General features: G+C 46.7%; 1 protein-coding gene across 13 annotated transcripts in view; it reads left to right on the top strand.

Moving 5' to 3' along the window:
• The window catches only part of RYR2 (ryanodine receptor 2), a 975,983-nt gene that overhangs the window by 887,499 nt on the left and 64,263 nt on the right, over positions 1–24,221 (top strand). For 12 of the 13 annotated variants that reach the window (XM_074990102.1, XM_074990110.1, XM_074990109.1 and 9 more), the window contains 4 exons: positions 4,929–5,009; positions 5,981–6,069; positions 16,137–16,265; positions 22,062–22,166. In XM_074990102.1, the coding sequence (XP_074846203.1) occupies positions 4,929–5,009; positions 5,981–6,069; positions 16,137–16,265; positions 22,062–22,166 (404 nt within the window). The remainder of the gene's footprint in view (positions 1–4,928; positions 5,010–5,980; positions 6,070–16,136; positions 16,266–22,061; positions 22,167–24,221) is intronic. The other variant, XM_074990104.1, reaches the window with a different exon arrangement.

Here is a 24,221-nt window from a genome sequence, read left to right as displayed (position 1 = left end):
TTTTGATTAACATTGAAACATGTAAATCATTTATTTTTAAAAAGTAATGGGTCAAATTCACCACTGCCTTTGTTCATTGTTATGGGGGCATACAACACTACACTTCTGACTTGACAGAATGTTAAGCATAATTTATACTCATTTAACACTAGTAGAAATACATTTCCCATGAGGTGCTGTGAATGATTAGATCTGATAAACTAGAAGAAGGGAGGAAAAAAAAAACTAAAACAAGAAAGCCTCAAATGATGGTCTTTCTGAATATGCATTATTTCAATGAAAAGCCACTTACAGTAATTCATAAGGTATGAAATCCTCTTTGCAGACATTGAATAAAAGAGCAAAATGCTTTCCAGTGTGCAAATTGCAGTCATCACTTTTGCTGCAAGATGAAGTTTATAATAAAACTAAAGTGGCAGGAAATGATATCATTATAAAGGAATATCAGTATCGTTTTAATTTAAGGCCTTGCTGTCCCTCCTGACCTTCCCTGACCATATCCAATAGCTGAGAAGGGAAAAAGAAAGAAAAGCCAAGGTGGAGGTATTAAAAATGAGGTGAAATGGTAGGAGAAGAAATAAAAATGCATCCTCTCAGCTAGTTTAAAGAACACTAAACAATGAGTATTTTTAAAGTTCTCCTCAACTGGTCCTCTTACTCCAGAATTTTCTTCTCAAAGGCTACATATACACCAGAAGCATCTGTCAACAGAAGTTACTGTCAGAAGGGATTTCTCAGCAAAACTGCTGTTGATCGATTGCATCTACACATAAAAGCAGATAGAAAAAGCAATCCGCTCTGTTGACAGAGTGCAGTCAGGCTGCCTGTCCCTTTCTCGACAGAATGGCTGACTGGAAGCTCTGCAAACAGGGCTGCCCGGTGAACCAGAAGCCCTATATGTCAACAAAAGGGCCCGGGAGCATCTACACAGCTGTTTTCTTAGCAGAAAACTGTCAAGAAAGGCACTATACCTGAATGCAGAGAGGTATAACACTGCCAGCAGATGTGCAAAGTTTTGTCAACAGAGTGTCGACATAGCACATTTTGCATGTGGACACTCTGCAGGTTTTTCTGACTAAAGTTTTGCTGGGTTTTGCCGGAAAAACCCTCTTGTGTACACGTAGCCAAAGTGATGCTGACACGTCTAACAGTAGTATTTGCATGTGTTTTATTAAAGTGTTTTAGTATTCAGTGCACACCACCACTTAAAAGACAGGCGTAAAATTCAGTATTCCAAGGTTAAAAGCACTATGGTGTCAATACAGCAAAGCTCTCAGGCCTTGATTCAGCTAAGCACATGCTGAGAAAAGCACATTAAAAAGTGCTTTTCTGAAATAGGGACTTACGTATGTGTGTGCTGTGTTTAAACACATAAATGTTTCATTAAAGTTTATGGCTGGAGTGCTCAGCACCTTGGCTATGTCTACACTAGCCCTGTCTTTTCGAAAGGGGCATGGTAATGAGTGAGGTTGGAAGGTGCTAATGAGGTGCTGCCATGAATATGCAGTGTCTCATTAACGTAATGGTGGCCGCAGCTATTTGAAAGTGCTGCTTTTGAATTGCACGCCACCCATGTAGACAGAGTCCTTTCGAAAGGACCCTCCAGTCTTCTAAAGCCTTTTATTCCTAAAACCAAATAGGAAGAAGGGACTTTCGAAGACTGGGGTGGGAGTGGGTCCTTTCAAAAGGCCCCAGTCTCCACAGGCAGCACATGATTTAAAAGCAGCACTTTCAAGTTGCCACAGCCGTCATTATGCTAATGAGGTACTGCATATTCATAGCAGGTCCTCATTAGCATCTTCCGACTTCCCTCATTACCATGTTCCTTTCAAAACGAAGGGGCTGGTATAGACATAGCCCCTGTGTTACAAAATGAGCATGAAAATTGTTTCTGACAATCTTTTCTCGTTAGAAAATAAACGTGAGAAAAAGATGCAAGTACTGTTTAAAGTTCCTACTGAGCTTTGTTATATAGTGTTATTATTTACGTAAAGGCCGAGTAATGAAATCATTTAACTTTAGTACCCCAGTGTATTCTAAGGATAATTTTCCTTAAAAAGTCACTGAATTCTCACAAGTTGTTACATGCATGTGTGTTTGCAGGCTTGGGTCCTGTAAAGAAAACTGACAAGAAAGGCACTATACCTGAATGCAGAGAGATATAACACTGCTGACAGATGTGCCAAGTTTTGTTGACAGACAGTCGACAAAGCACATTTTGCATGGGGACATGCTGCAGGTTTTTTCCAACTAAAGTTTTGCAAATGTAATGTTTGATCTTACAGAGTTCTGAGCGCTCTGGCCCTAATCCAGCAAAGCACTTCAGGGCACACTTAATATTAAACATGAGGAATCCAACTGAGTTATACAAATAAAAGCCTCAATATTGCAAGATTCTGAACAGTCCAAGTCCAGCAATGTATTGAAGCAACTTGGAGAACTGAACCCATATATAGTTCTATTGATTAATATACTACTTGTGTGCACAACATTCTATTGATTTTTCCCCTCACTTTCTCTCTAGGCACTCAATGTTTAAATCAGAACTGCCAAAAATTGTCTTTTGTGTTATGTTGGAAAGCAATATGTATGGTATTTATGTCAGACACAGAGACAAATTGTGTTAAGCATCATTAGTAGCACTTGATTCATTGTCCGGGAAAGGACTGGTTTGGGGATTTTTTTTTTAATTTTCTTTTCTTTTTTTGGCATTTCAGTGAGAATGCAACAAGGATTAGGGGGAGGAAAAACACACTCTAAGTCTCCCTGTGTTTGCCTCATTTTTATGAATACCTGGTGATATTTTTGGTCACCAGATATTGTGTCTTGCTGGCCAACAGGGTTGTGTGAAAAGATTTTATGTACTTCTTTTAATGTTCACATTAGTTTTCAAAATGGTTTTGCTTTCTAACCCTACCATTAATACTGAAGCCTCTCACTTTGAAAGTCACAGACTGCGGACTGGTAAGTCCACTGTGTAATTGTAATCATTCATAATTTTTAAGTATAGTAAACATCTAATCATATTCCTGTATATATACATATATATGTATATATTCCTGTATATATACATATATATTCTCTCTACTTCAAGCACTCCCAGACTGTGAGAAGTTCTATATTTTTTGTTTTACTCTCATTTATTTCTTTTATTCACTAATTGAAAAAGGATAATGTTCTTAATATCACATTGGATTTTGAAGTTCAGGTATCGGTTCAAAATGCCTGCTATTTTAAAGAAACCTTTCAGAATTAATAGGCTATACTTTTTAATTTACTTGCATTTTTATCTTTCATTATCATGCTATCATCTACAAGTATCAAATGATTCCACATTACAGTTCTCTCAGGCTATGTCTACATGTGCTGCTTCTTCCAGAAGTGGCATGGTAAGGAGCCATCCAGAAGATGATAATGAGGCCACACCTCATTAGCATATGGCCATATGATTTGGAGTCCAGAAGAATTTTTGAGGAAGAGGACGCTTCCAGAAGGAGGATTTCCTTCTGGAAGATCCCCACAGGCCGCGTGTCCACACGTGTATTCTGGGGTCCAAAGCATGTAGTCATATGCTAATGAGGCACGGGAAATTTACGCTGGTGCCTCACTAACATCTTCCGGACATCTCATTACCATGCCACTTTCGGAAGAAGCAGCATGTGTAGACATGGCCTATAATTTTTAAATTCTGTTTTTGCCAAGACATCATTTCCCTCCAAAATATTTGCATAAAGCCCTAATAATGAAACCATTTGCTTTTAGTACCCCAGTGTATTTTGCTTGCTATTGTTTATCAAACTTCCAGTTCTTCATTAACGACTGATCTTTCCTAGAGCCACTCATACTTTTTCATATTTAAACTTTCATATTGACTCTCAGTACTGGTACAGTTGTAGTGTTGCATTACTTGAATGGAGAATATACCGTGTATTACATTTTTGTAAGCAGTCCTGGACATCTTTAAAGCTATTGCTTTAAACATCTGGATAACCATCATCTCCAGAAAAACAGGGCCATAGGGCCTAGTTCAGCAAACGGCCTTAAGACTACATTGAAGTCTAGCTCTATTCAGAAAAGCACATAAGCACATATTTAGTACTTTGTAACAGAGAGAAAGCTGTGCTAGTCTATATACTATCAAAACAAAAACGCAGTAAAGTAGCACTTTAAAGACTAACAAAATAATTTATTAGGTGAGCTTTTGTGGGACGGACCCACTTGTTCAGACCATTAGCCATACCAGTTCTAGTATGGCTGTGGTCTGAAGAAGTGGGTCTGTCCCACGAAAGCTCACCTAATAAATTATTTTGTTAGTCTTTAAAGTGCTACTTTACTGCTTTTTTTATTTAGTGCTTCAGTTACCAGAGCTGAGGAAATTAGCTTGCCTAGTTGGCTTTCAGTGAGAATTGGTTGCCTCGCTCTTTTAGACTCCTTTGAAAGTCCCAGGTTAAGTGTTTTCTGAGAACATAAATGTCTATAAAGTTGTTGTCTAATTTTGTTTTTTTTTAAATATGTATGTTTTAAAGTTGTCTCTTCTGCAATATTCAAAAACATTTCCAGGCTTTTCAATATTTATTGTACATTGGACTAAAGTAAATCCAGTACTAACCTTTATACATGATGGAGGCTTCATACCAACAAAAACAAGAGTGTAACCGATGGATTTTTTTTCTAAAATATTGCCAAGCCCATGCTTCTGCATTTTATAGAGAGAAATCTGTGTCTTGAAATGTAAATGTTCTTTTCTTATGGAAGAGAAATAGGACCTATCTGCCTGCCAGGAGCTTCAGATAGAATAGTGACTATCAGTTGCATTTTGTCTGTTTGTTAATGGTGATTTTGGATTACATATAGAGATGTGATAAGGGATTGTGGAACATTAGTTGATGGGCTGTGCTAATTTGTACCTCCATCTGGCCTTTCCACAGGAGAAAAGGTAATGCAGGATGATGAATTCACCTGTGACCTCTTCCGCTTCCTCCAGTTGCTTTGTGAAGGACACAGTTCAGGTTTGTGGGCAGGCTGCCAGTCAGCTGAGCCAAGGGAATGGTAACCAGGGATAAAAGCTCATCAGTGCTGAAGGCTTGGCAAGTTTTAACGAAACATTATGAAAGGTTCCTGAGTAGCAGAACTGGACATGAAAGAAAAATATTTGTGTGGTTAAAATATCAAGTTTCCTTATTCATTTAAACAGTGGGAGAAAAAAATGGCTCACAATGATAACTCCTGGCACTTGAACTATATGAAAGGTGTACATTAAATACAAAATGAAGTGTATTCTAGTTTTAGCTCCTGATCACTAAATGAGAGGAAATCTCAAAGGAGAGCTTTTCAGTGAACATTTATTTTTACATTGACAATTACTTTGGCACACTCTGAAGTTGAAGAGTTCTGATTGTCACTGAAGGTGGTTAAGGGGCTTAAATGTCATTCAAGGAGCATAAAAGAAATCTTCACTTCAGGAGGAACAATAGTTTTTCATATGTAAAAGAAAGAAATACTAGTAATGTATTTTTAATATTAGCTCACTTACTCATATACTTTATGGTATTGTAAAACAAGATTGCAGTTTAAATCTGTCAAACATATTTATATCATTTTCCTCAGTAATAGCATAAGCTTTAATTCAAATCTCATTTGGATGAGTATAAACTGGGAGTATTTCCAGTGATGTTAATGTAGTTACATTAATATAAAATTGGTATAAACGAGACTGAAGTCAGACTTACGTTCACAGGAGAAAACAGGTGTTAGAACTTGTAAACTGTGACATGATATTTGCAAAAAGAAGGTATCATTCAGGAAGATGTGAGCAGTTGATTGAATTAACATATGGATTTAAACAGGAATGTTATTTAAATTATGTTTGTCCTTTAAAATAGACTTTGACCAATGGATTTTATCAGAATTAATTTGAACAATTCTGAAAATATTTGCTAGTTACATAAATGTTAACTTGAACTCATCCTCTCATTTTTAGATTTTCAGAATTATCTGAGAACTCAAACTGGTAACAACACAACTGTCAATATTATCATCTCAACAGTGGATTACTTACTGAGAGTTCAGGTAAACCAGCCTAAATTCTAAGTGCAGCTAAGTACCTTTCACGATTTCCATCTATACTTCATGCTCCCTGATGAGCAAATGCTTTATTTTATGTGGATTTTGAATAGATGGAGCCTTAAGTATATTTACCAGTGTATTTATACATTGACCACAATACTGTTTCACTTGAATATCCCTTGTGTACTGTTTAGGGAGACACTGATAAAGTGATCTGGAGCAGCTTCATGGAGAGAGCTTGCTGTCAATTCCAACTTTTTCAACTGGGTTTTTCCTTTGCTAAATCATTTCTTTGGGAAGCAGAAGATGGCAACAAAAAGTGAATGATCACTGGGCATTCCATGGGGTTCCAAGTTAGTACCTCTATGCTTCCTGTGATGCATTGGATAAGCTAGTGAGAACTGCAGTGTCTGACATCACTGCCCTGTAACCTTCTGGCTTTCAAGAAGCTCAATCCAAGGTGTAAGATCTCCTTTTGTAACAGTTGGGAAAGTTTGAGACAGCAAAACTGAGATGGAAAGATCAGAATTAACAGTCCAGCCAGAGAAGGCTTTAAAATATTCTGGACCCAGACCAGACAGTGCATTGAATGTAGGGATCAAGACCTTGAACTTGACTTTGGCCACCTCTACACTACCAAATAATTTCAAAGTTGCTTACTTCGAAATATAACTTCGAAGTAAGCAACTTCAAAATAGAGCATCTACACACAAAAAGCACCGTGTCTTACTTCAAAGTAGGCTTCCCCCACTTCGAAGTAAAGCATCTACACACAATAGCCCTACTTCGATGTAAGGGGCCAGGAAATGATGCAGGCAGAGGGTCACATGGCTGACAAGCCCTTCTGGGCTCACAGCCAGCTGACCTCTTAAAGGACCCCTCCCAACACTGCCACCCTGCACGTGTTCATGGCTGCCAGGCTGCACACAGCAGGAGAGTACATGCTGGGGAGAAGAGCTGGAGAACATGCCTGCTCACACCCTCCCCAAGGACAATGTTCTTACCACCCTGGCTATCCTGCTGGTCATGCTGGTTGTTCTGCTGTTCCAGCAGTGAGGCCAGGTTGTCCGCATGGGACCCAGTCTCCAGGCCTTGGCAACGGCCCTGCTGTCCCTCCCCCGTCCCCACTGATCCAGCGCTGGTGGGTCTTTGCCACCAGCAGCAAGTGGTGGGACCAGCTGGTGCTGGAGGACAGGGATGACAAGCAGTGGCTGAGGAACTTTCACATGACTTGCCAGACATTCGACGACTTCTGCCACTGGCTCACCCCAGTCCCCCAGCAGTGGGACACTTGGATGTGGCCTGCATCACTGATGCAGAAGAGAGTGGCCATCACACTATGGAAGCTGGCCACCCCTGACAGCCATCAGTCCGTTACCCACCAATTTGGAGTCGTCAAGGCCACCAACGGAGCACTGCTGCTCAAGGTAAGTCCGGCCCCCACCATGGACCCACCCTGGGGAGGAGACTACTGGGCAGGGGAAGGGGGCCCCTGGCAGGGAAGGAGCAGGGAGAAGGGGGGGCCTCCCGGTCAGACATTCATGGACATGTCGTCTTCCACCCTGCAGGTCGTCTGAGCCATCAACACAGTGCTCCTGCAATGCATCATCACCCTGGGGGACCTGGATGCTCCCCTCGCTGGGTCCCCGGACCTGGACTTCCCCAATTGTTTTGGAGCCCTGGTTGGGATGCACATGGTGATTCAAGCTCTGGACCACAGTGGGAGTGCCTATATTAACAGGAAAGGGTACCGCTCAGTGATACTCCAGGCACTGGTGGAAACAAGGGGCCATTTTCTGGAAGTGTACATGAGGTGGCTGGGCAGGGCCCATGATGCCTGGGTGATCATTGAATCATAGAATCACAGGGCTGGAAGGGATCTCAGGAGGTCATCTAGTCCAGCCCCCTGCTTCATCTGGGATGCCAGAGGGTGGGGGGCGGGCATTGTAGCCAACACCATGTATCCACTGCACCCGTGGCTTGGCTTATACTGGCTGCATCACACTGGCCCAGAACACCTTCAACAGCTGGCTCAACCCATGCCAGGGGCACAGTAGAGTGGGCGTTTGGGAAGCTGAAGAAAAGGTTTTGCAGCCTTCTCACAAAGCTGGACGTCAGCCTCCCAAATGTCCTCTCAATGATTGCTGCCTGCTGCACCCTCCACAAGATTGTGGAGGGCTGGAAAGAGCCCTTTATCCATGGCTGGGCTGCCGACCTGGGGGCCAGATATGAACAGTTGACTGCTGCCCCATGCTGCAAGGTCCAGAGGGGTGGGGTTAGGGTCCAGGAGGCCTTGTGCCAGGCCTTTACACAGGACCTGCCCTGAACCTCCCAGCCGCACTCCACAACACAGGCCCCCCCAACTCCCATACCCCTTATGATCTCCCACCAAACTCACACCCTCCCACTCTCCCCACTGCTCTTTCCACCATGCACCAGGGACTTAGGCTGAGGGTGGGAACAATAAACTTTACTGTGGGGAACAAATGTAATTGGAAAACAAAATAGAACATGTTAAACTACTTACAATGCATGGGGGGAACAGTCCAGAGAAGGGAGTGGGAGGCTGAGTGGGAGACTGAACTAGGAGTGGGGCTAGGATGGGAAAAGGCTCAGTTGCCCAGGGCCATGGGGGGGCCGGGAGCCATGGCGGCTGTGGCTGTGGCTGCCCCTACCACCCCAGGTCCAGGACCCCCTGCAGGGCTGTGATGGGACTGGGACCAGAGGGGGGTTGGGGTGGGGTGGGAGTGCCACAGGCTTGGCCTCAACAGGCTGTACGGGGGGGGCAGGGCTACTGGGGCTGGGCCAGGTGCACCTGCCCCTACCAGGAACCACCGAGCCAGCTCGATGTGGGTGGCTGGAGACAGGTCTGCCATGTGGTGGGTGCCTTCTCAGGGGCAGCTGCAGGATGGGTGGCTGCAGGCTGGGCTGGCAAGGGGGCAGGAGGCTGGGCAAAGTGGATGGCCAAGGCATGGGCCACAGCATCCAGGGGGCTGGCCAGCCACACCCACACAACCCACTCCATTGCCAGCCAGTCCTGGAGCACTCTGGTCATCTCCCACATGTCCGCCTGTTTGGCAGCTGCCTCCGCATACCTCCAGCATCATCTCTATGATGGCTAGCCATGGCCATGGGGGAATGCAGGCTGGAGCGATGGGGCAGCCTCCCAGTCCCCTGTGGCTGGGGCCCATTCTGAAGGGGTGTGGCAGCTGCCCGATGATGGACCTGTGGAGACAGAAGGGGACAAGAGGATGGCCCATGAGTACTGAGTCCCAACCCTGGTGGGTCCAGGACCCCCTGATCCACTGGCCCCCATCCCACTCCCCTGCTGCCCAGTGAGCTTCACGGGATCCCGTGTGCCAAGAGGTTCCTGCCTGGTGAGGGTGGGCCATATTCCCTCCCCCTCCCTCATCCTCAGGCATGTGGGCTGTGGGGCTGTTCCAGGGGAACCCTGTCCCCAGCCCTTGCAACATCCCACTCACCCTGTATGTACTGGCTGTAACCTTCTGGGGCTCAGGTGAGGCATGGGTGGACGAGGCCCAGTTGGGTGTCCCAGAGGGGAGGGAATTGATAAGAATCCCATCACTGCAGCCCTCATCATCACCTTCGGTCTCAGTAGGCCAGTCCCCACGCAAGGGGCTGGTGGTGCCAGAGGGGCCCACCTTGTCATTGTTGTCCTTGCGAAGGGACCAGTGGTGTGGATAACGTGCTCCAGCACAGCTGCCTTCCTCAGCCCCAGGACACTGTGCAGCTCCCTGTCATGTGAGCAGCGCGCTGACTGTGCCCCAACCAGCAGGCAGTGTCACGTGCTTTGCAGTATGCCTGCCTCAGTTCCTTGACTTTTATCTGCACGCTGCTGCCAATGCAGTCGGGTTGGCCTTGGGCAGCAAGCCCTTGAAGGCCTCCGCATTTCTCTTGCAGGTACCAGTTTGCCGAAGGACCTCCTCCTCTCACCACAGAGAGAGGAGATCCGTCAGCTCCACCTTGGTCCAGGAGGGTCCTCTCCTGGCACAGCGCTTGCCCAGGTTCTGTGAGCCCTCAGACTCATCATCCGGGGCCCCTGTGGGGATGCGGGGTTCCTGGCATGTTGCCATGTTGGGCAGGGGGTGCAGAGGCTAGGTGGTGTGTCAAACAGGGGCAGTGTGAGTGGGAGCTCGTGCTGCCCCAGCTTGTGGCACACTCTCAGCTTCCTGCCTGGGGTTGCTGGGGAGCTGCTTCCTCTTAGGCAGCTGGCAGGGACCACAGAACCCTGCCTTGGCTGGTCAAAGCATCTCCATCTTCCAGAGGCTGCCTTCTTGGTGGACCCCCTTACTTCAAAGTAGTGAGTGCAGAACATCTACACACATCCTACTTTGAAGTTAAACTTTGAAGTACGGCACTACTCCATTCCCAGGACTTAGTAGTAGTGACTTAATCTCCCTTACTTGAAGTTAACTTCAAAGTAAGTTTGTAGTGTAGACACAGCCTTTATGTTTTATCAGGAGCCAGTGTAGAGCATGGAAGACAGGTTTCATGTGCTCGTGTGTTGCTAAGGAGATGTACTGCAGAGTTCTCTACTGTTTGGATTCTCCTAAGTATTTAAAGCTTCAGTTAGATCTGGGGTATCTGTCCAAACTAAACTTGACTTAACTTATAGCCCTGAACTCCAAGGCTACGCCTACACTAGCACACTACGTCGAAGTAGCCTATTTCGAAGTAAGAACATTGACATAGGCTACTTGGACGCGTATTGTCTACACATACTCTAGGGCTGGTGCCATCGATGTTTGACGTCGAAGTAGCGACGGGTAATGTCTACAGGAGCTGCCCTGGAAGGAAATGCGGAGCATCCACACACACAAGCACTCCCCGTCGAAATAAGGGGCCAGGAAAGCCCGTGGACCGGGTCACAGGTTGGACTAGCCCTTCTGGGCAACAGCAAGCTGCTCCTTTAAAGGGCCCCTCCCAGACACACCCGGCCTGCACAGCACAAGGTCTGCGGAGCACGAGCCACACTCTTGCAGACCAACACACAGCAGCTATGGACTCCCAGCAGCAGCTGGAAGCCCTTCACGTAGTCACCCAGGGAGCAAGTGCCCTGCTAGGTGCTGCACGGGAGGCCGCCCAGCAGCTCCTGGCAGAAGAGCCCTCCCAGGGGGCAGACAGGGATGCCCTTGACCCCCGGGCTTCCCTCTTCCTCCCCTGCTGGATGCTCCACCGCCTCTGGAGCTACCCCACCAACTCCAAGGGGTGGGAGCAGCTGGTCATGGGGGAGTGGGACGATGACCAGTGGCTGCGGAACTTTCACATGTGCCAGCAGACCTTCCCGGAGCTCTGCCATTGGGTCACCCCCACACTGAGGCACCAGGACACTTGGATGTGGAGCACCCTCCCTGTCGAGAAGAGGGTCATAATAGCCATCTAGAAGCTGGCCACTCCAGACAGCCACCGCTCCATGGGACACCAGTTTGGAGTGGGAAAGGCCATGGTCAGGGCCATTGACATGGAGGTAAGGAGGCCTGGGCATGCACCCACTGGTGGGGTGGGGGGCTTGGGCTGGGGGTGGGACTAGAGAGGGAGGGATGCCGGGGATTGAGGGGCTGGGTGTGGGGCTGAGGAGGGAGGAGTACTGGGGAGGGAGGGGCTGGGTGGGGAGTATCCAGGGAGGTGCCTGGGAGGGGGGTCTGAGGGAAGGGGCCTGGGGAACCCTGCACACCCTCATGGGCGCCTGTGTTCCCTCCCCACAGGTGGTTCGTGTGCTCAATGCCATGCTGCTGCAGAGGGTCGTCCGACTTGGGGACCTGGATGCAGCTGTCAGCAGATTTGCTGCCTTGGGGATCCCGAACTGCTCCGGGGCCCTGGACGGGACCAACATCCCCACCCGCACCCCGGACCACAGCGGGGGAAGATACATCAACCACAGGGGCTACCACTCCATGGTCCTGCAGGCCATGGTGGACAGCCGGGGTCACTTCCAGGATGTCTACGTGGGCTGACCCAGCTGCACACACAACGCCTGCATCTTCTGGAACTCAGGCCTGTGCCGCCAGCTGGAGGCAGGGACCTACATCCCCCAGAGGGAGATCCCTCTGGGGGACACCACTGTGCCCCTCTGCCTTGTGGCAGATGCAGCCTACCACCTCCAGCCCTGGCTCATGCACCTGTACACTGGCCACTTCAGCGCCAGCCAGGAGTAGTTCAACGCCCGCCTGAACCACACCCGCCAGGTGGTGGAGAGGACCTTCGGTCGCCTGAAGGGCCGCTGGCGATGCCTCCTTTCCCGCCTGGACGTTGCCCCCAGAACATCCCCCAGGTCGTGGGCATGTGCTGCATGCTCCACAATATTGTCAAGAGCAAGAGGGAGGCCTTTGTCCAAGGGTGGGCAGTCGACACTGGCATGGGCTTCCCCCAGCTGGCCACCGCACCCAGTCGCCAGGCCCACTGCGAGGGTGTAGGGGTCCGCGAGGCCCTGCTGGCCCATTTTGATCAGGGAGACCCCTGAGCACTTCTCTGGCCTTCCCCGGAGGACTCCCCCACATGCTGCAAGCACTGCCCACACACTGCCCCCACCACCCACACACCATCCCCCCAACAAGCACACGTCTCAGGATCTTTGGAAAATAAAACTAAATTATTGAAAACTGGTAAATGTGTTATGTGCACAACCGAAACTGCAACCAATATACAAAGGAGGACAACTATACACAAGGGGGACAACTATATACAAATGGGGGCCCAGCGGATGACTCGGCCATCAGCCCATCAGTCTGGGGTGGGTGTAGAGGGGCGTGACCCCGGGCGGGTATGGGTTGTGACACACACCCCTTGTCTGCGGTCCCTGGCATGGCCAGCTGGGGGCCGGGATGACCGACAGATATGGCTGGGATGCCTCCACCAGCTGGTCGTCAACCCCAGTGGCCTCTAGTCCTGGGGGGCTGGCAGGTGGCACAGCAGGTGGGGCAGCAGGCAGCAAGGCAGGCAGCGTGGCAGTAGGTGGTGCAGCAGGGGGCAAGGCAGGTGGGGCACTGGGGGGGGAGGGTATCAGGTGGAGCAGCAGGGAGGGCATCAAGGGGCAAGATCCAGGTGACAGCCTCCCGGATTGACCCGCCTATGTCCCGGAATACCCCCATGAATTTCTGCCATGCCACCCAGCACCGGGTAGACTCCTCCCGCTCGAACCAGAGTCTCTCTTCAGCCACCTCTGTCTGCCGCCAGAGAGCCTCCAGGAGCTGAGGGTCCCCGGGGGCCATCCCCTGGGTTCATTGGTGGCATGACCATTCCGCTGGCCTTGGGGTGTCCCCGGGCGCTGGCGGTGGCTGACCTCCAGCAGGCTCTCTGGGACCACAGAGGGTGCCTGGCTGCCTGAGGCCTCGGATGGTGCAGCTGCAGAGAGGGAGAGAGGGAGGGGAAGGCTGTTAGTACTGTGCTGTGGCCCGTTCCCCCCCACCTCCTTGGCTGTTGGGTCTCCGTCCCCATCGCTGGGTGTGATGTCCCTGTTGGGTGTCCCCATTGCATGGTCCCCATGTCCCTGGGGTTAGGGCACAGTGCTGTCCAGGGGTGTGGGTGCTGACGGGCACTGATAGCCATGTCGCCATCCTGGGACCATGCTGTGGCTGGGCAGTTGGGGGTTGGGGTCTGCTGGGGGTGTGTGAGGCTCCCAGTCATGTCTGGTGCCCCCACCCCATGGCTCAGGGGTGTGTGCCCTATGGGGTACATACCTAACCGTCCATTGCTGCGGTCGGGGGAACCCCGGTGAGTGGCCACCTGGCTGGTGCTCTGGGAGCGGAGGCCTATGAGAAGCACCCTCTCTCGCTGCTGGACTCAGCTCCTCGGGTGGCTCCCAGGGTACGAGGCTGGCCCCCGGGCCGGACTCCGGCTCTGTGGTCTGCTGGGGCTCGTCAGCCCTGTAGTCAAGGGTGGCCAGGGCGGGAAGTAGGTGTCCTGGGGGGCCCAGGATGGCCCTCAGCTCCCTGTAATAGGGGCAAGCAGCAGGGGAGGCCCCAGACCAGCTGGCTGAGTCCTGGGCCTGGGCGTAACCCTGCCACAACTCCTTCACCTTGCTCTGGACGTGATCCGGAGTGCAGGCAGGGTGACCCCAGGCAGCCAGGCCCTCAGCCAGTTGGGCGAACACTTCCTCATTCTGCCTCTTGCTCCCCATCACGGGAGCACTTCCTCCTCACCCCAGAGCCCCAGCAGGCCTTGGAGCTCGGCCTCTGACCAGGAAGGGCCCCGTCTTTTTTTGGCCCCCTGTTTGGCTGCTGGGGGTGCCTGGATCCCCTTGGGGGGGAGCCCTGGGGGCACTCTGGGGGCTGGCTGGATGCCATGGTGCTGGGTAGTCAGGTCGGGGTCTGTAGAGGGCGTGCAGGGCTAGCACATGCATGTGCTGCTACCTGCACGCTCTCAGCTTCCTGCCACAGGAAATGCAGGTTTGTGGTGCTTTAAGGGCTGCTGCGCGCGGGGACCATAGAGCCCCACAGGGGATGGACAGAACGTCTCAACCCCTCAGCTGATTGCCACCATGGAGGACCCCGCTATTTCAAAGTAGTGGGACGCGGATCGTCTACACACACCCTACTTCAATGTTGAACATCGAAGTATGGTGCTATTCCCATCTTCAGATAGGAATAGCGATTTCGACGTCTCGCCACCTAATGTTGATTTCAACATCAAAATAGCGCACGGCGCATGTACACGCGATGCATACTATTTCGACATTGTGCTGGCTACTTCAATACACCCAAGTGACTATAGGTCATCCACTTCATGCTGTTTTGAGACAAAATTTATAGCTGAATCCAGGAGGACCCCAGTTGTCCTTCAATCTCAGTAGATCTTCTCCATGTTGTCTGAGGTCTTCCTCTTTTGTATTTTCCTTGCCAGTTCCATGTGAGACCGTGACTGGCTATGATGGATGATGGTTTTCTGAGAGTGTGACCTTAGTCATCCCCAATTTCTTCTCTTAATTTGAACATCGTGTTTCTTGTCCTGCTCACTTCCAAAGCTCCTCACTTGTGACAGAATCTTGCCATTTGATGTACCCAAGACTGTACCCATGTGGATTTCACAAATAATATCTGTGAAGACCAAACTGTGAATCTTTAGCACAAATGTGAAGACTGTGCCCTTGTATGGATGCTAGCGTACTAAAAAGTTTTCAAATCACAAGCTACAGACAATCATAAACAGATGACTGAGGTATAGCCTTTGCATCCAAACTGAACAATTTGTGCTAATTAGTTTTAGTTCAAAGAGATATTGTTAAAATGATATTTTTTCTGGGAAAGCATCACATTATTGTAAGCCATCAAAAGACCATCTAAATCCTATTCTGAACCAAGTGCTTGAAGCACTTAAAAGATGTATTTCAGCTAACGTATTCATCATTTTGTCTATATATCTCATCTGTATGAAAAGTCACATAATTTCACAGTTCACTATGATTGTTTTATTTAGCCAATTAAATCTTCCTTTTAGCATTTTACATATTTCTAAACGTTCCAGGTTTAGGTCTCAATATTACTGTGTGACCTTGCAAGTTCTTTAGAGGCTTGGTGGCAATAATGACAATAGACCTTTTTTTTATATATATTGTTTAGCTCATTTTGATGAAGTTTCTATTGGCATTCTATTGGCATTCTTTAAGGGAGAGTGCATGAAGAATTTGGTGCGTAAAGATTATTCAGTTACTTTATTTTGCTAGGTGACAGGCACACAGTATAAAAACACATAGTTCACACAAGCAGCTCAGAGTGATGTGTTTCTGATTAATGTTTATTCAGTTTAAGAACCCATATGTCTATGTGAAGCTTGAAAAAACAAAGAGACCAGTTAATCTTGACAAAGGGTAGATTTTAAATTTTTATTTAGTTTAGTTTTGGTTTTCCCTATGGGCTTCACTTGGGGGATGAGAAGAAAATTTGTTATGTTGGTGATACCTAAAATCTTCCAAATCCAAATAAATGAAAGAAAAACATTTTTTCTCACATCTATATTTTATTTTTAAAGTCTGCTTTGTGAAAATATTAATGAACATAGGTGTGGCAGTTTGAATATATGAGCTATATGTACTGTTTCTCACATCTGTTTTATAGGAATCAATTAGTGATTTCTACTGGTATTATTCTGGGAAAGATGTCATTGATGAGCAAGGACAACGTAATTTCTCCAAAGCAATTCAAGTTGCAAAACAGGTCTTCAATACTCTCACAGAATATATTCAGGTAAACTGATTACATGGATTTTAAAAAAACTATTATATTTAGCAAGAAATTATGTTTCCTTTTTTTAAACAGGAATCTTGCCCTCAATTATTTATGGTTTTACACCTCAAGATTGGACATTACCATACATCCTAATGAATTCTTCACCTTCATCTGAAAAATAATGCTTGTGTAGACTATGGCTGTGTATTTAGCAAGCAGATGATAGAGTGGCATATTCAATCGGAGCTCTTGCTTCTTTTCAGTTTCTGGGTAGAGAGTAAGGTGCTGTTGTTGACCTATAAATCTCTGAATATTTGGCTTGAGAAAATTCTCTTCCATAGATATGCTTCACATGGACCCCCCTTTGCAATAAACAAGAAACTCCTGGCAGGGTGGAATTGGCACCATAGAAAAACCCTGGAGGAAACTAATAATTCTATAGTGAATAAAAAGCTTGGAAGCAAATAAAGTCTGAAGCTACACACTGGAAGATAGGAAAATCCTTTTTATTTTTTTATAGAAATACTATTATGGCATTGTAATAATAGACAGTGTTTTACAATAGGTGAAACTTGCTGAACAAAAAGCGACAGGCCTGATTCATCTATTCTTTAAAGCAATTTTACCTCAACCTCATCATAGTTATTCACCATTTAGACATACCATATTGAGAAGACTCAGACTAAGGCTGTGTCTACACTATGAGATAAATTCGAATTTCAAGGCTTTAGCTTGATGTTAAAATGTGACTGTCTTCACATGTAATACTATTAACTCTATTTATTGAGCCATAATGCCTGTTACACAATATTGATATTATATGACTGGTATAGCATCTATTTTGAATTTAAAATCTCAAATCAAGGCTCATATGGAAGCATCATGTCCTTAATTCGAAATTGTTAACCTCCAGAAGTGTCCCATATTAATCCCAAAAAGCTACACAGTGACGCTTCAAATATGTCCGCTTCGCTGTGCACTGCCATCAGGTGTGCAGGAAGAAGGTCAAAGTAAGCCTGTTAAGTTTGGATTGAATTTGAATTTGAATTAAAATTTGTATTGGAATTTAGCAGCCTAGCACTGCAAATTTAGCAGCCCATTATGAAAGAATCTCTTTGCACATTACATTGTACCGCATTGGTAGCCATCACACCGCTTCAGTAGCAATTTTCAGTAGCCCTGTACTGCAATCATGAGCACTCAGAGTAGTGATCTGACTAGCACTTCTCAGGCTCACAAGAGAGGCCCAGATTGGACCCACCAGGAGATTCTGGATCTCATTGCCATCTGGGGAGACCAGTCAATGGCAAAGAGACTTCAAGTGGCCAAGAGAAACACAGCAATCTATCATGAGATGGCACACAAGATGGCCACCCAAGGTTACTCCTGGGCTTCTATGCAATTCTGGGTGAAGGTTAAAGAACTCTGTCAGGCCTATCAAAAAGTCTGGGAAGCCAACCAGTGGTCAGGAGCAGCTCCATGGACCTGCCGCTGTTATCAACAGCTCCAAATGCTTATGGGGAGCAACCCCACCATGGACCCCAGGCTGAATTATGACACTTGTGGAGGCCCTGGTATGGAGTTTGGGATGAGCCCAGAGAGGCAAGAGTGGCCTGGAGGAAGAGGGCAATGGAGAGAAGGAAGGGAGCAACAAGCAAGAGACAGAGGAAGTTGTTCCAGACAGCACAGAGCACTTCATCATCGACCTGGAACCGGTCCCCTCCATGGCAGGCCACTCCACGGTGTTCCCCTCCATGCTGCGACCCTCCACTTCAAAAGTATACTTTCAGTGATAGTACACAGAAAGACCCATTCATTGCACTTCAAAGCACATTATGTGACTTGTATCTTAATTTTGACCTTCATTTTCCAGACCCAGTGTTGCAGAGAAAACCTGGAGATGCAGGAAACGCAAACAAGATATGGTCCTGCAGCACATGCAAAACACTCAGGCAGAGCACAAGAACTTGACAAAGGACACTGCTCAGTGGTACCACAGTACAGCTGAGTGGCATCAAGTAAACGTTAACGAGAGAATGCTTGACCTTCAGCAACACCAATTGTCAAAGATCATAGAATCATAGAATCATAGAACACTAGGACCGGAAGGGGCCTCGAGAGGCCATCGAGTCCAGTCCCCTGCCCCGACGGCAGGACCGACCACTATCTACACCATCCCTGATAGACATCTATCTAATCTGTTCTTAAATATCTCCAGCGAGGGAAATTCCACAACCTCCCTTGGCAACTTATTCCAGTACTTGACCACCCTGACAGTTAGGAACTTTTTCCTAATGTCCAACCTAAACTACCCTTGCTGCAGCTAAAGTCCATTGCCTCTTGTTCTCTCCTCAGAGGCCAAGAAGAACAAGTTTTCTCCCTCCTCCTTATGACACCCTTTAAGATATCTGAAAACCGCTATCATGTCCCCCCTCAATCTTCTTTTTTCCAAGCTAAACAAGCCCAATTCTTTCAGCCTTTCTTCATAAGTCATGTTCTCCAGACCTTTTATCATTCTAGTTGCTCTTCTCTGGACCTTCTCTAATTTCTCCACAAGATGAATGAGGCTTCAGCAAAGCAGACCGAAGATGTGGCAAAGCTCGTAATGGCCATTGCTGAGCAGATGGAGATCCTGCACTCCCTGCTTCAGTTGCAGAGGGACTCCCAACCCAGCAGGGCATGAGCTGATACCTGCTGGCCAGAGTCCCCTGAAGAGAGATTGCCCACCCCCTCATTGTCAGGGTCCCCACACATGGGGAGGGATGGCAAGGCTACCCTGCTGCTCCAGCCCCAAGGGCCGCTGCAAAAGGCTATTCAAGCACCTTTGAGAAGGTTTCTTTTCCCAGCCACTTAAACCTCTCCTCCTCCCAAAATAAAATCATTCCTTTGAGTTCAGTGTGATTTCTTGTCCTGCAGGAGTTGGGGAGGGAAAACACAAATAAAAATGGGTGGCTGGGGGGAGGGTGAATACTGCTGAAGGCACAGCTACCCAGTGAAACTCCCTTGTCCGCAGCAGACACAGGGCTGAGGGAACTGAGCAGGTTGCAGGGGAGGAGGCACTGAAGGCACAGCATATTCTATGTATTGCAACTTAACCCGCTCTCACCAAAAAAGAGCATTCATTTAACATGGCACATTTGATTTATTGGCATTATGGCATGGTACACAGGTACCATGTGCGTTACAGATCAGTCATTAAGCTGTTTTATAAAGCCGCCCTTATTGCTGCAGCTTGAGCATGGCTATTGCTGGATGGCAGTGTAGATGGCTGCGAGTAAGCACTGCCTATTGCCTCCACTTCAGAATTCCAGATAGATGGGAAAGTCTCCTCCCTTGATTCACGTATGTTGCACAAAATAGCGCACACTGTAATAACAGTGGGGACATTAGCTTCATAAATGTCCAAATGGGTCAATAAACATCTGACCCTCACTTTCAAATATCCAAAGGAGCATTCCATGATCATTCTGCTCCTGCTCAGTCTGTGATTAAAGTTTTGCTAGCTGGGGTCCAGGACTGCGGTATAGGGTTTCATCAGGCAGGGAAGCAGAAAGTAAGCATAGTTGTCCAATATAATAATGGGCATCTCCACATCGCCAGTTTGATTTTGAGATCAGGGAAAAAAGCCCCAGCCAGGAGCTTTCGGTACAGTCCTGAATTTCGGTGTATGCACACATGGGCTGCGTCTACACATGCATGCTACTTCGAAGTAGCGGCGCCAACTTCGAAATAGCGCCCGTCACAGCTACACGTGTTGGGCACTATTTTGAAGTTGAAATCGACGTTAGATGGCAAGACGTCAAAGTCACTAACCCCATGAGGGGATGGGAATAGCGCCCTACTTTGAAGTTGAACGTCGAAGTAGGGCACGAGTAGATGATCTGCGTCCCACAACATCGAAATAGCGGGGTCCGCCAAGGCGACCATCAGCTGAGGGGTTGAGAGACGCTCTCTCTCCAGCCCCTGCGGGGCTCTATGGTCACCGTGTGCAGCAGCCCTTAGCCCAGGGCTTCTGGCTGCTGCTGCGGCAGCTGGGGATCCATGCTGCATGCACAGGGTCTGCAACCAGTTGTCGGCTCTGTGGATCTTGTGTTGTTTAGTGCAACTGTGTCTGGGAGGGGCCCTTTAAGGGAGCGGCTTGCTGTTGAGTCTGCCCTGTGACCCTGTCTGCAGCTGTTCCTGGCACCGTTATTTCAATGTGTGCTACTTTGGCGTGCAGACGTTCCCTCGCAGCGCCTATTTCGATATGGTGCTGCCCAACATCAAAGTTGAATGTCGATGTTGCCAGCCCTGGAGGATGTGTAGACGTTATTCATCGAAATAGACTATTTCGATGTAGCGTGCACGTGTAGACGTAGCCATGGTGAACCCTCTAACTTTGATGTTGGTAAAATGACCTTTGTGAACTACCAAACTCTGTGTGACCATGGAGAAGTACCCCTTTCAATTAATATACTCCAACGCCAGATGGGCCTGGGCCAAGGTGGGGATGTGCATGCCATCTATTGCCCAACTGCAGTTAGGAAATCCCTGGGCAGCAAAGCCATCCACTACGTCCTGTACATCTCCCATGATCACAGTCTTCCTGAGCAGACGCCAAGAAATTGCATGGGCCACCTCCATCACCACGCACCCCACTGTAGATCTCCCCATGCTGAATTCATTTGCCACTGACCAGTAACTGTCGGGGGTTGCAAACTTCCACAGGGTGATTGCCACTCTCTTCTGTACTGTTAAAGCCAGCCTCAGTTTGGTGTTCTGCTTCAGGGTGGGCACCAGCACATCACAAAGTTCCATAAAAGTGGACTTGCACATGCAAAAGTTCTGCACCCACTCTTGGGCATCCCAGGACTCTAAAACGATGTGACCCCGCCAGTGTGGGCTGCTCTCTCGAGTCCAAAGCTGCTTCTCCACTATCAGCAATGCAGTCATGGCAGCCACTAGCTCTGAGTTCTTGGACTGCAGTTGGCACAACGGCTGTTCCAAAACACCATCCTCAGCAGCAGCAGTACCAGTGAGATAGCCCAGCATCACTGAGCTTTGGAATTGAAAGACAAATTGCATGACAGCCACTGTGGTTGCTGACACAATCTGTGCTATGAGTTGAAGCATTCATGGATCCATGCTTATGCTGGAACCCTGCAGCAGGAAATAGCGTGATCTCCAGTTCTTTTTTTGCATGGTTAGTGATGCACTGAATTGTGGAATAGTGCTTGGAAGTCTGGGATTCCAACATGAAACACCCACAAGCAACTGGGGCTAAAACACTGTGGGCTAGGTACCCACAATGCAGTGCTCATGCTGTCAAACTTTCAAGCAGCAATGGGGACATGGAGATTCAACATGGAGAAAAGGTGGATCAAATTTCAAGAAGCTTTGTGGATGCTTTATTTGAATTCATGATATCAAGATTAAGTGTTTGAATTTATTATATATCGATTTTATCTCATAGTGTAGACTCAGTCTGACTCTCTGTTCCCCTCAAGAGAGTACAGCTTAAAGATGCAAGCTGATACTGTACAGTGAACACAGCGTTCCATTCTGTGTCTCCACTTTAAACCATGCTTTGAAAATGTGGCCTTAGGTGCCTTAAAGCAAAAGAAGTATTATGGATATTCCATAGTAATTGTTTATGTGTTGTCATTTCATTTATATTTCAGCTTTTTTTAAATCAGTTCCTAAAATACAGCAGTTCTCAACTGATTATATTTTAGGTACACCCACTCTAATTTTATTCTAACGCATGATATAATGCTTGATATAATTCTCTTACATATAAATCATGTTTTCCTATTCTTGTCATCTGCACGGTAGGGTCCATGTACTGGGAATCAGCAGAGTCTGGCACACAGCAGGCTGTGGGATGCAGTGGTTGGTTTTCTTCATGTATTTGCCCACATGCAGATGAAATTATCTCAGGTATGTACTTTTTTTTATTTTTAGTTACTATCTTTTCACAATAGATAAGCTGAACTGTTGCGTGAAAAATTACTTTTGTATTAGAAGAGAGTGACCAGAAGAACTGAGGCAACATAAATTATGAACTAGAGTGAGAGAAACTTGGCCAAGTGATTACAAAATGAAACAGCAACTCCTATGATCTAACCCTTTGTGCTGACAGCATCTTCTTCTGTAACTTTGAGCATGTCAGGCATTCTGTGCCTCGGTTTCACCATCTGTAATGCAGAGTTTGTAGACTTTCTTCCCTGTCTCATGTGGCCATGGTGAAATATTTGAAAAATAGTTTGGTATGATCCAATTAAAGGTATAACTGTGAAATACTTTATTGTTACTTTTAATCTGTGTTGTTACTTGTATAATGTAGTAATCCATCCACAGATATGAAAACTAGAGATTTAGTATCAAATGAAGGTTGAGTTCGTAGTTCTACTGAACATTTTAGTACCATAACACTCTGCTTTTTCATGAACAGGCATATTCTCACATCACGTGGCACTGTAGTGAATTCAGCCTTTCCTGAATGATAAAGAGGACACACACATATGCACGTGCAAATATGCAAACGTATAAATAGCTTACATATATTGCCATGGTTATCAAAATGTATTTATTTTAAAAATGGAAAAGTTTGCTTGTTCAATACCATGTGGAATGTCAGAGGCAAAACCAGGAGAGAAATCCCTGTTGTGTCCCAGTGCAATGCTTTCAGTAGGAGAATACATCCTTTTTGCCTATTAAAAGTTTCTGCTCTGTTAACTATTCATCATTTGAACTGAATGAGGCAGGAGTCCTATGGTTAAAAAAACAAAGTGATCATGTGTCAAAAAACTCATGGGGGACAGAACTGAATTTTCACAGGCATGACTCTTCTTTTGGTTGATTCGTCTTGTACAGTAGTTTTTACATATCTGTGTATAGATATATATATATATTATATATATACACATATACGTATATGTATATGTAATTTTACCGAACATAAAAAGCTACAAAAATCCACCACCCCTAGATACTCTATCATCAGCTGGGATTGAATCTAGTATCTTTGCATCTATGGGCTCAGACCTCTATCACTTGAGCTAAAGCACTGACAGACAGCAATAATGCTTCTCCTCCTCCTGTATATTGGTCAGCTGCTAGAGAGGTTGTTACCAACTGTTTGCTAGACAATAGGGTAATGTTGGGATTTGTGATTCCTGGATTCTGTTCCTGGCTCAGGAAAGAAATGGGGTCTGTTGTTTAGAGACAAGACAGCTAAGTGCCTAGATTTGGCACATGCTCTAAAGAAAGGCAGTATGGCCATGAATGAAACTTGAGTTTGTGATTACAGATTTGTATTCTCAGAGCTCTCTGAAGTGACTTGCACAATGTCTGTCTTACTACATCTGTAAAATGGGATATTATATGCTTATATCCTAAGACAGCTCTGAGATTTTGCTCAATAATAGGGCAATAGATGTATTAATGTTAATCACTAGATTAGGCCTGATGGTTTTCTCCTTGTGTATGGGGTGGTTGGCAGTGGAAATGTCTTTTTCCCATTTGGAACTCAAGCTCTGGGAACCTGGGACACTTTTCCTATGGCACTGTGGGTGGGAACCTGATTTTCCCAATGCTAAGATCAGGTTAGTGAACAGAAAGGTGTCGTCTCTTCAACTCTAATACACCTGCATACTGTCTGAAAAGGTTTTCTTTTCTTTATTCTGCATAGTAGCTCAATTTCTACTATGGCTATATTAAATTGGTATTTCTTCTAAACAAATAAGTGTGAAGTGTGTTTTGCTAGTGTACAAGAGTGTGTAGTTGGATAAATGTGTTTTCACTTTATTTTCAGCTCTTACATAAAGGGCCAAATAGCATCTCAGCTTCTCAGTCTGATTTTCCCTAAATGAAACCTACCTGTGCATGCGCATGTGTAAAATACCTGTTTTGCAAGTGCAACTTCCTATTTGTGTAAAATATACACATGCAAGCTCAGTTGAGTTTGGTAGAAATAATGGCCCAAAATAGTCC

Source organism: Carettochelys insculpta, chromosome 3, assembly GCF_033958435.1.
Source record: "Carettochelys insculpta isolate YL-2023 chromosome 3, ASM3395843v1, whole genome shotgun sequence".
In the NCBI taxonomy this organism is placed as follows: Eukaryota; Metazoa; Chordata; order Testudines; family Carettochelyidae; genus Carettochelys; species Carettochelys insculpta.
The sequence above is the reverse complement of the archived record's forward strand: the minus strand, read 5'-3'. Positions and strand labels throughout refer to the sequence as shown.